General features: G+C 38.4%; 1 protein-coding gene across 1 annotated transcript in view; it reads left to right on the top strand.

The window, feature by feature from the left end:
* NIPAL2 (NIPA like domain containing 2) overlaps positions 1 to 12,331 on the top strand; it is a 71,447-nt gene that overhangs the window by 26,960 nt on the left and 32,156 nt on the right. The window contains exon 4 of the mRNA XM_059394923.1: positions 11,651 to 11,710. Coding sequence (XP_059250906.1) covers positions 11,651 to 11,710 — 60 coding nt within the window. The remainder of the gene's footprint in view (positions 1 to 11,650; positions 11,711 to 12,331) is intronic.

Raw genomic sequence — 12,331 nt, 5'->3', positions numbered from 1 at the left:
TTCTGTTTGTCTGGAAATTATTATAGTATGGTGATGTCATTAGTAAAGGACACTTTGGTACCACCTGTCATAAAATTGTCCTGAAAAATACACAAATCGACAAAATAGGCGATGTGCTTCCTCAGACGTTGTGTCTTTGTGCACTCTGCCACCAGCAGTCCTGGTCCTACATTTCCCCTCCGTCAACTTTTGTCATTCTCATAATGATCTGCTTAATGTCTTTTCCTCACCATTTAACTGAGACCCAGGGGACATGGCTGTGTATGTCTGCTTGCATTCCATCTTTTTTTCTCCAGGAAAGCAGAGTGCAGGGAAATCATATAACACAGCTTTGTAGACCTGGTTTGAATTTGAAATTTGATAAAATGAGGATAGGATGTTCTGTTCTAGGGTGTTAGAAGACAAAAACACTTACTTAAAAGCATGATAGTTGAGCATTTCATTGCAAGGAGCTCATGGAAATTCACTTCTGTACATGCTTAAAAGTTTATAAGCTTGTCCTCTGGGGGTTAAGTTAAATTATTTATGCATCTGCAAAGTCAAGCCTTACATTTAATGTTTTCCTTTTCCCCCTCATCTTCATGATGTATCTATGCTCTGCTTAAGCATTGAAAAAAAGGATGCAGCCATCAACAGTCAAAAGAATTGAAGTCCCATGGAATTAAGGAGATTCATGGTAGACCTTAGTCAATATAAAATTAATTTTTCTGGGGGTGGCAAAGGAGATTGTTGCAGGGGCAAGGAGAGTAGGAGAAACAGAACATAATGAAAATACCAATGACAATTTTCAGTTCTAATATCCCTGAGTGTATTGACTTAAAGTAATCAGAAGAGAGTTCACAGAATATACCACCTCCTTCCAAGTTAAATTCAGGCAGGACTTGAGAAATAAAAGTAAGAAACGAGTATGGAACGAGCAGCCGCTCTGTCGGTAATGTATGAGACACATAAACTTGCTATTTTACTTCATTCTTGCCCAGATGACTAGAAGCTGGTAATGGATAGATTAGGCTTGAGATAAATTACATGAGATCAAACACTTGGAATCTTACATGGAATGATCGAATCAATAGCAGCAAGATCTCTTTGGCCCTGGAAAAATTTCCTAAGAGAAGTAGTCACCGTGTGACTGGGCTAATTCAGATGACGGCTGGAGAGCCAACTGCATGGAGAAAATGAGGAGAGAATGAGACCTATGACCAATAAGGCTTTTCCGTCTCCATTTTCCCCCAACGTACTGGCTTCGGCTCCAGTGGAAATCCATGGTGTGAAATATATGTTGTTTCATGTATCTGTCTTGTGCTGTGATGGAACTCTGAGCTGAAGTGTATCTGTAACCCATTAGGCGATGGTCATAGTGTAGCCAGAAAACCCTGGTGAGGCCTTGGGAACGCTAAAGAAGTCATCTCAAGCAGAAACTTTGGTCTCCAAGATTTTTATTAGAAACAAATGAAAGGAAACCTAAACAGACCAATAAGCAAGTGACCTGTAGCATTCCACGAATCTAGATGCTGCGAATTCTCCCAGACCTCCGGAGCCCCGTGCTTAGTGCCAGGCTGGATGAGATCACTGGAGCTCCAGACCACAGCGGCTGCCTCTAGGCACTGCACATGGGCATTTATTTTAATGTCGGAAATATTCCTTTTTTTTGGTGGCTTGCTGGGTTGTCTGCTTTAGCAGATTTGTCCCCAAATTTCAGAGCACAAGATGAAGCCCTGAAGTTCTCATTTTATGTCTGCTCATGCACTCAGCTGAAAGCATCCCTAAAACCTAAAAAGCTCTATTTGTAAGGTCTTTCCCACTCATGCTGATTTTTTGAGGACGCCATAAATATTTCTAGAGAAATTACTCCTGCTGAAATAATACGCTATTATATAAATTTATAATACAGAGTTAATCTTCTCAATAATGGAGTTTTTACTTTTTTGGAGTCTTTTCAAGTGTAATCACTAATGTGTGTCAAGAAAAATGTAGAAATGAAAGAATGATTACTCTTAATCCAGGTGAATTTCCTTATTTGAAATTATACAAATTACCTATGAACTATTTCTATTTCTATCTTCAATAAATGACAATAGCAATTTTTTTTATTAACATGAATTACTTGACACTTGTATTCCTGCCAATATGGTAGAGCACCTTTTTTTTTCTCTACAAAGAAACATTTCTCAAACCTTCACATCCTCAGACTTTCAAATCCAAACTCCATGGAGTACGTTGTAATTGACATATGTTCCCCCTACAATGCTACAACTAAGAGGGAATAATAATTTGGGGGTAGTCAATACCGCCATACGGTTATAGTTGATTGAGCCTGGGAGCACACTGAACATGTCCACATGTTTGAAGCTTGATTGTGAGTGACGGGAAAGTGCTTTCGTGGTTCACTTTTTAGCAGTGCAATAAAGTTGCCATTATAAGTGGTCAGAAACCACAAGCCAGATATTTACATGTGAAGATCTGTTTATAGCATTATTATATAAATATGTTCTTTTCATGTCAGGGACTATTTTTTTACAAAAGGGTTTCCTTTACTACTTTGTCTTCTGCTTTCCCATTGTGTAAAAATATACCCCAGTTTCTCTTCAGATCATAGAGGTTAAACAAAAAATTGGATGACACTAAATGAAAATTGATGAAATGTTCACTGTGGGCTAGATGAGATTCCAAAAACTGGTGTCCTGTAGGTCAGATCTGAACTTTGCTGTGTTTTGTTTGGCTTAAACAGTGCTTTGAAAGACTATAAACTAATTTCCCATGTTTAAAAATTGGACCATGACACACAAAAAGTGGTTTGCCTTAAAGAATCAGACGTGGTAGTCCTGGACTTGCATTTGGCTAGGGCTGAATTACGGCTGTCACCTTTCACTGGTCTTGTATAATCTAGGTCACTGGTCCTCATAGCTACAGCAACCCACCCTTGTCACACCAGTCTACCATCCACAGCCCATCCCCCTTCATTGCCCCAACCACCACCTTCATTATTTTGCCCTCTGTAGAGGATTGCCTAATTGGACCCCTAAACATTTGAATTCATAACCCATGGACCAAAGGTTTTTTGGTTTTGTTTTTTATAACTGAATCAGATAAGAATATTATATCCATACCAGAGTTGAATAAAGTGTAATTGATCATTTTAGTTCAGGGTTAAATTTGCCTTTTGAGGAATAGTCACAATTGCATGAAAAAGAATAAAATACCTAGGAGTAAATTTAGCCAAGGAGGTAAGAGACCTGTACACTGAAAACTATAAGACACTGATGAAAGAAATGGAAGAAGAAACAAATAAATGGGAAGATAGTCTGTGCTCCAGGATTGGAAGAATTCATATTGTTAAAATGTCCATACCCAAAGCAATCTACAGGTTCAATGCAATCCCTATTAAAATTCCAGTGGCATTTTTCACAGAGCTAGAAAAGACAATTCGAAAATTGTTGGAACCACAAGACTCCAAATAGCCAAAGCATCTTAAGAAAGAACAAAGCGGGAGGCATCATGCTCCCTGGTTTCAAACCACATTACAAAGCTATAGTAATCAAAACTGTATGGTATGTCATAAAAACAGACCCAGATCAACGGGTCAAAAGAGAGAGCCCAGAAATATACCCAGGAATTTATGTTTAATTAATTTACTACAAAGGAACCAAGAATATATATTGGAGAAAGGCCACTCTCATCAACAAATGGTATTGGGAAAACTGCACAGGCACATGCAGAAGAATGAAACGGGTCCACTATTTTACACAAAAATTAACTCAAAATGGATTAAAGACTTGAATCTAAGACCTGAAACTACAAAACTCCTAGAAGAAAATGTAGACAGTAAGCCCCTTGACACTGGGCTTGGCATGTTTTTTTTTTTTTTTTTTTTTTTTTTTTGATTCGACACCAAAAGCAAAGGCAACAAAAGCAAAAATGAACAGGTGGGACTATGTCAAACTAAAAAGCTTCTGCACAGCAAAGGAAACTATCAACAAAATGAAGATGCGAGCTACTCAAAGGGAGAAAATACTTGCCCACTATATATCTAATGAGGCATTAGCTTCCAAAATACATAAAGAAGTCACATAACTCAATAGCGAAAATAACAAATGACCCAATTTTAAAATGGGCACAGGCTCTGAATAGACTCTTTTCAAAGAAAACATGCAGATTCCCAATGAGCATGTAAAAAGATGCTGAACACCATTAATCAGTAGGGGATGGCAAATCAAAACCACAGTGCACTATCACCTGACCTGTTAGAATGGCTGTCATCAAAAGATAAGAAGTAACAAGTGTTGGTAGGGATGTGGGGAAGAAAAGAACTCTTGTGCAGTATTGGTGATAAGGTAAATTGGTGTAGTCACTTTGGAAAACAATATGGAGATTCCTCAAAACTTAAAAATAGAATTACCATATTATCCAGCAATTCTGCTTCTGGATATTTATCTAAAGAAACAAAAACAGTGACTTTAAAAGATAAATGCATCCCCATGTTCATTGCAGGATTATTTCCAATAAGTAAGATACAGAAATAATCCGGGTATCTATCAGTGGGTTAATAAAGAAAAATAAGGTATTAATACACAATGGAATATTATTCAACCATGAAAAAGAATGAAATCTTATCATTTGTGACAACATGGATGGACCTTGAGGGCATTCTGCTAAGTGAAATAAGTCAAAGAAAGACTAATACCATATGATCTCACTTCTATGTGAAATCTAAAAAAAAAACAAAAACAAAAAACAAAAAACCAAGCTTATAGATGCAGAGAACAGACTGGTGGTTGCCAGGGGCAGGGAAGGGGGGATAGGTGAAATGGGTGAAGGAAGTCAAAAGGTACAAAGTTCCGGTTATAAAATAAATAAGTCATGGAATGTAACATACACACCATGGCAACTATAGCTAATAAAACTGCATTGCATATTTGAAAGTTGTTAAGAGTAAATTTTAAAAGTTCTCATTATAAGAAAAAAATATTCTGTAATTATATTTGGTGACTGTTGTTAACTGGACTTAATGTGGTGATCATTTTGCAATCTGTCAAATAGCGACAGAAGTAATGCAATCCCAATCAAAATACCAGCATTTTTCATAGACCTAGAATGAACTATCCCAACATTTATATGGAGCCACAAAAGAACCTAAATAACAAAGCAGTCTTGAGAGAAAGACAAAGCTGGAGGGATCACAGTCCCAAATCTCAAGGTATACTCAAAGCTGTAGTCACCAAAACAATATGGCACTGGCACAAAAAAGGACACATCAATCAATGGGATAGAACAGAGTCCAGAAATAAACCTATGCTTATTTGGTCAGTCTATGAAAAGGAGGCAAGAATATACAGTCTTTTCAATAAATGGCGCTCACAAAACTGAACAGCTGCATGTAAGAGAAAGAAATTGGACCCCTTTCCGACACCACACACAAAAATAAACTCAAAATGGATTAAAGACCCTAAGTGTGAAACCTGAAACCATAAAAATCCTACCAGAAAACATAGGCAGTAATTTCTCTAACATCAGCTGTAGAAAAATTTTTCTAGTTATGTCTTCTAAAGCAAGAGGAACAAAAGCAAAAATAAACTGTTGGGACTACATAAAAAACCAAGCTTTTGCCCAGTGAAAGAAACCATCAACAAAACAAGAAGGCAACCTACCGAATGGGAGAAGATACTTGCAAATGATATATCCAATGAGGGGTTAATATCCAAAATGTATAAAGAGCTCAACACCAAAACCCACAACAATCCAATTAAAAAATAGGCAGAGGACCTGAATAGACATTTTTCCAAAGAAGACATACAGATGGCCAACAGACATGAAACGATGCTCAATATTTTTAGGGATACTTAAGGGAATCCCCACAAGTGGAATCTAAAAAAACAAAATGCATAAACAAAGAACAAGCAGAATCAGGCCTATACATAGGGAGAACAAACTGGTGGTTCTGAGGGGAGGGAGTGGGGGTTGGGCAAAATGGGTGAAAAAGAGTGGGAGAAGCGGGCTTCCAGTTATGAAATGAGTAAGACATGAGAGTAAAAGGCACAACATAAGGAATATAGTGTTTATTGTAATAATGAAGTAAAAGGATAGATGGTAGCTACACTTGGGGTGAACATAGCATAATGTATAAACCTGTCAAATCCCTGAGTTGGACACCTAAACTAATGTAAGATTGTGTGTCAGCTATACTCAAAAAATTAAATTTTAAAAGAGTACACTAACCTTGATGAGCTCTGAGAAATGCACAGAATTGCTGAATCATTACATTGTATCCCTGAAACTAATATAACACTGTATGTAGTTATACTTCAATAAAAAATAAAAACAAAAACAAAAACAAAAATCCATGGGTGCCTGGGTGGTTCAATCAGTTAAACTTCTGCCTTCCACTCAGGTCATGATCCCTGGGTCCTGTGTTCGAGCCCCGCTTTGGGCTCCCTGAGCAGCAGAGCATCTGCTTCTCCATCTCCCCCTCCCCCACTCGTGTGTGCATACTCCCCCCCCCCAAATAAATATATAAAATTTAGAAAAAGAGGGGAAACCCCAAATACAAATATCAAATCATTATATTGTAATGTCTGTCAATTATAAAGTATTTTAAAAGATTTTAAAAATTAAGTTGTCATAAAGGGTAAAAAATGAGAAGTAGTAAATGTGAACAAAATATTTTTAAGTGCCATAGTATGACACATTAAATAGTAATCAAACTCTTCTGTACTGTTAAACCTTTAGCAAAAAGAGAGTTAAGGGGTGCCAGGCTGGTGCAGTGGGTTAAGCCTCTGCCTTCAGCTCAGGTCATGATCTCAGGGTCCTGGGATCGAGCCCCACATTGGGCTCTCTGCTTGGCAGGGAGCCTGCTTCCTCCTCTCTCCCTCTCTCTCTCTGCCTGCCTATCTGCCTACTTGTGATCACTCTCTCTGTCAAATAAATAAATAAAATATTTAGAAAACAAGAGCTAAAATTACACATATAAATGTAAAAATGGAGTCCTCAGTTCTCTATTCTTCAGACACAGAGATCTAAACTCACCTGTAAAAATCTACCTATGAGTTTTATTGTTAACATATAGAAATATGATGCTTAACTTCTGATTTATTAATTCCTATAGCAGTTATTACAGAAGAAACCCAAATCAAGTTCATGTGACCTTTCTGAATTCCCATGCCCCAGATTATTTTACAGTTATCTTTTTCTTTCACTTGTGGCCTGCTATGGATCTTAGAGCGTCAACCCTTGACCATGTTAAGTGAAATAACTCTTCCATAATAACAGCCAGTCCTTGGACAAAGTCTCTGAGATGTTATAGAGGAGGCAGAGAAAAGACAAACAAACTTGGCGTTCATTTCGGGGAGCGTTATGAAGCTGAACACCAGGGCACGTGGCTACCGCTGGAACTGGCACCCTCCCCCACATCTAGACTTGGTTCAGCAGAAGCCACCAGAATCTTGCTTGGCCTTAATCTGTTTTCATCTGGTAACCTGATTCAGAATTCCCTCATGTAAGCTTCTCCGTGTCAACCTTGACTGGAAAGGACCTCCATTCTTTATATTTTTTTAAAATATTTTTTTAAAGATATTTTTTATTTATTTGAGAGAGAGAGAGGTCACAGGCAGAGAGGCAGACAGAGCGGGGGAACCAGGCTCCCCACTGAGCAGAGAGCCCGATTTGGGGCTCCATCCCAGGACCCTGGGATCATGACCTGAGCCAAAGGCAGAGGCTTTAACCCCCTGAGCCACCCAGGTGCCCCAAGGACCTCCATTCTGATTGCTGATCTGAGTGACACCTGAATGGCTAAAAATAGAATAGTTGACTGTCCTATAATTGTTGAGAGTCTTCCTGACAGTGAAGCATTAGAACTTTAAGGCCTAGTGAATACATTAATAAAATGCCTCATGGGAACACCATTTTGTACCAGAGAAAGTACTAGAAGCTTTCTTATTTTTTCCCCTTACAGAAAATATTCCTGGTGTCTTTTTTTTTCCCCACCATAAGTTCTACATAACCACTGTTTAAATTTTGGTATATTATCTTACAAATGCTACCTCTCACTTTTTCTTTTTTAATGCATTATGTTCATTGGGGTTCAGTGTCTGGCTCTGGAGTCCCTGTGTGACACCGTGTCATGAATTCAACCCCAAGTGCCCACAGATACGCTCTTCATAGACCTGTCTGTGAGCACTCTGTTTCGGTCTGCGTCCATATGAGGGCCAGAACGGAAAAGGGTTCTTGAACCTCCGCCCAAATACACCCCCAGTCAAAAATCTACACAAAACCATGAGTGCTAAAGTGAATGCTCAGTAGTCACTATAGTTTAATCACACCTAGCACAAATCTGTTTAATTCACAACTGTGGTCTGTGTTAATGCTTTTTAAACTATTGGTCTTGAAATGCTCTATTTCCGAATATTAACTTTTACTATAGGAGTAAAAGCAGAGTAGTTCTTTCCTCTTCCTAGGTGTTTACTAGGCAGTAGTGGTTGTTACAGCAGCAATGAGACAGGGTTGAGCTTGACAAATCTCTGATTGCAAATATATACATGGCACATTTCAGATTATTTATTTTTTCTCATTTTAAAAATTTACTGCTCCCCTTAGAAGTCATGTTATAAGCTGTTGCTCAGATACTGTCTTTTTGCACAGCACAGCTCTCATTTTAACCATATTTTGAAAGATAAATGAATTGTGTTTCTTAACAGAATGTTCTTTTTTATCACTTCCTTCGCTAGATAAATAAAACTAAAAATCTAATTCTTTCATCTAACAATTTTGTAGAAAAGTTCACATTCTCTTAAACAAAAACAATGAGTACAGAAGTATATTAGACATAAGATCTTTCAGAGAGTAAAAGTAGCATATTTATGTTCATAAAATGCTGACAACTTTTATGGCAATTGATATCATTTCGTGCATATGGTATATTTCAAGTTTATTGTTACCAATCCTGTCCCTTGTTAGCAATGAAATTGTCCCCTACAGAGCAATTCCCCCATCCCTTCTAAAAGTGAAATTATTTACAAAACTGGTTTAGCAGCGAGAAGAGAAGAACAATGCTGTTCTCCCTTCCAGGGAGGCAATGGAGTGTAGTGTCTGTGCAAGAGCCCTGGACCAGGGTTGAGGAAATGTGAGCTTTGGTTACAGTTGTGCTATAATACAAATGTTTGTTAAATGAATGGATCAGTGAATAAACAGACCACTTCTGTGGACCTACCTCCCAAATACCATGTTTAGGACCTGGAGTACATTGTCTCTGTATCTCCCACCAGCTCTAAGTTGTCCCCATTCTGGGTAAACCATGTCTCCCTTCTCCCTGGACTCATTTGCTGTGAGGCAGTAGTCTCAAGGATTGTTGTCACGGAATACTTGTGGCATGTGTTAGTAGTGACTCTTCACCTATTTCTTATTAATCTACCTCTCTCCACTTGGACACATTCCTTATGTAATCACACAGGGAGTCAGTGATGGGATGCGAACGGGGTCTTGGTTTTGATACCTTCTCTAATTCCCTAACATATGAAACTAGTTTCCCTGAATTGTTTTGGTTCAAATATGAAATGGAAAATTTTCCGATGTTTTTACACCTGTCCCAAACTCAATTCTTAATATAATGGGCTATGTGTCTGTACGGAAAACATTGCTTTAGTGTTTGTAAGCCACACCACCCAATTAAATTCATGCTTGGCGAATGTTTTCCATGCTCTGTTTATTCTGTGTAAAACATCCATTCCGATAAATAACTCGCCCAGGAGAAGTTTGCAAGGACACAGCTCAGCTTGAATAAGAGAGCTAGTTGAGAAAAAGATGGAGAAAGCATGAGAGAATCCCAGCTTATCTTGAATGGGGGCTTCTGGTGTGGTTTTGTTTTAAATCAGTTGTTAGAATACCAAATATAGTGATATTCAAATTTAACTGATTTAATGAATTATTATACAGACTCATTAAAATTTCTATCTATATAGAATTTTAAGTGACATGGCAAGTGTAATAATATGCTAACTAAGGAAACTGAAAAAAAATTTGCATTACAATTTTATCTCAACTAAGGTAAAATAAACACGCCAACATATTAACAGCAGTTTTCTCTAGATGATGAGTTATTTTTATGATGACTTTTCTTCTGTATATTTTTACTTTAAAAAAATCAACTTAAAAACATCGCTAACAATTTCTGTTAAAAATTTAAAATACAGGGGCGCTTGGTTGACTTCATCGGTTAAGCATCCTACTCTTGACCTTGGCTCAGGTCATGATCTCAGGTCGTGAGATAAACCCTACATTGGGCTCCATGTTGGGTGTGGCGCCTACTTAAGATTCTCCCTCTTCTTCTCCCTCTGCCCCTCCCCCAAATTTAATTAAATTTGTTTTTAACTTAAAAATCTAAATACAAATTATGTTGTGTATTATTTTGTATTATTGCAAGTTTGGATTTTCCCAAGCCTCTACTCACAGAGGAATGGCTCCATGAGAGGAAATTCAAAGAGATTCAACATATCCTATATAACCTGATGCCATAGTAGGTCATGGCTCGCTGAAGGTTGAGGGTTCAGTAGCATCAGTCATGGGAAAGAGGATCTTATGCCATGAGGGCCAGCAAATAGCAGGGCAGAGATCCCACAAACTCTCTTCTTTGTGTGCTAGGCAGACCCAGGAGATCTTAGAAGACATATCTCAGAGTCAAGGGAACTGATGGTCTTTGAGGGGAGACAGGCAAATAAACCTTCGGTTTAATAAGAAAGCTATATTGCAGGGAGTAAGTACACAAAAGGGTGGTTTGGTCATCGGTCTAGGAGAATCCAGAGGTGATTCTTGAGTCAAGAGCTGGTCACAAGAATGGAGGCAGAGTTGCAAAGGGGAGAACACAAATCAAAGTCCTTTAGAATGAAACTAAACGGTGTTTCTGGGAATTCTGATGATTTGAGTAAGGATGGGCGTAGAATATAAAAGAGATCAAGAACAAATATGGTGAGTAAAGTGGCAGGAGACGGAGGTCTGAGCCTGAGGTGAAGCTGGCCTGAGCAGCCCAGGGACACGGGACTGAAGAAAAGGGGATGGGCTGGACGGAGGGTGAAATTCAGACCCAGCAAACCCGAGATCCTTTTGGATGTGTAGTGGGGGGTGGGGGATGGCAGGAGTCCTAGGAGTCTGGGGCTCCTTAGAGGTAGCATTAGAATAGGAATTATCAGAGGAGATGAAGGCAAATCATGGGTTTCAGTCTGGTGTAGATTTAAAGTTAAAACGTCCTTCCTTCCTTCCTTCCTTCCTTCCTTCCTTCCACTCTTTCGTTCCGTCTCTTCTCGCTCTTTCTGCCTTCCTCCCTGACTCTCTCCCTCTCTTCCTCCCTCCCTCCCTCTCTACTTTCCTTCCTTCCTTCCTTCCTTCCATTTATTCATTTAGTTACTTAGTAAGCTTTTATTATGCCATTGCTGTCTGCAGGGCACTAGCTCAGCCAATGTCCTTGGTCCATTGTAAACCAGGCCAGTTTCTATGTATCCTCAAGCACCAGGAAGAGAAAGTTGTTCTCACAGCCACAGCTACTGGGTGCCTCTGACCAGGACATAGCTAGTCCACGTATAAGACACAAAGGGCTTAACTCCTTTCAAACAGCACCACATAATGTATGTTTTTATACTGGAAAAGCCACTAATGGCCATTTTCTTTCTAGGTAGCGCCATTATTTCTGTTATGTTTCTGAAAGAAAACTTAAGAGCTTCAGATTTACTAGGTAAGTAATTGGTTAATTCATGTAATTGTAGCGCTGCTTAATCAGGAAACAAATAATACTATTGATAAAAAAAATAGGTGCATGAAAAACGGGACAAATTACTGAAATGGGTAAATCGGAGATGAATGGTGTTTTCCTGGAGCTGCCTCTCCTCCTTCTCATGAAATATATCAGTTGTCATCATGCCCGTGGCTCATGCTATTGGCCACAGTAAATTATTATTTTACATTACTATTATTATGAATGTTATGAAATTTTCATGAGCCCAATAAAATCCAAGAAAACATCTGTGTTACCTAATAGAGGAACTCCACTTCAAATGCTGTATTTGTTTGACTGTTACATGGAAGAACTACATAAAAATGAAAACCACACAAAAATCAGATGCACCAATTAACTACCTAATTTGTATTTCGCTCTTTCCAAAAGTAACACAGAACATTCCCCCTTCAAAATTTTATTTAGAAATACAGCTACTAGTGGAAAAGAACAGCAACCTTCCTGACAGAAAGATTGTTCTTATATAGCAAAACCATCATGTGTTGGTTGTGTCTTCCTCCTCTTATTGGAAATATCCCTTGTGAGAAGAGTTCTGGAACTTCATATTTTCTTCCTTGACAA

Source organism: Mustela nigripes, chromosome 3 (assembly GCF_022355385.1).
Source record: "Mustela nigripes isolate SB6536 chromosome 3, MUSNIG.SB6536, whole genome shotgun sequence".
Classification (NCBI taxonomy): Eukaryota; Metazoa; Chordata; class Mammalia; order Carnivora; family Mustelidae; genus Mustela; species Mustela nigripes.
The sequence above is the reverse complement of the archived record's forward strand: the minus strand, read 5'-3'. Positions and strand labels throughout refer to the sequence as shown.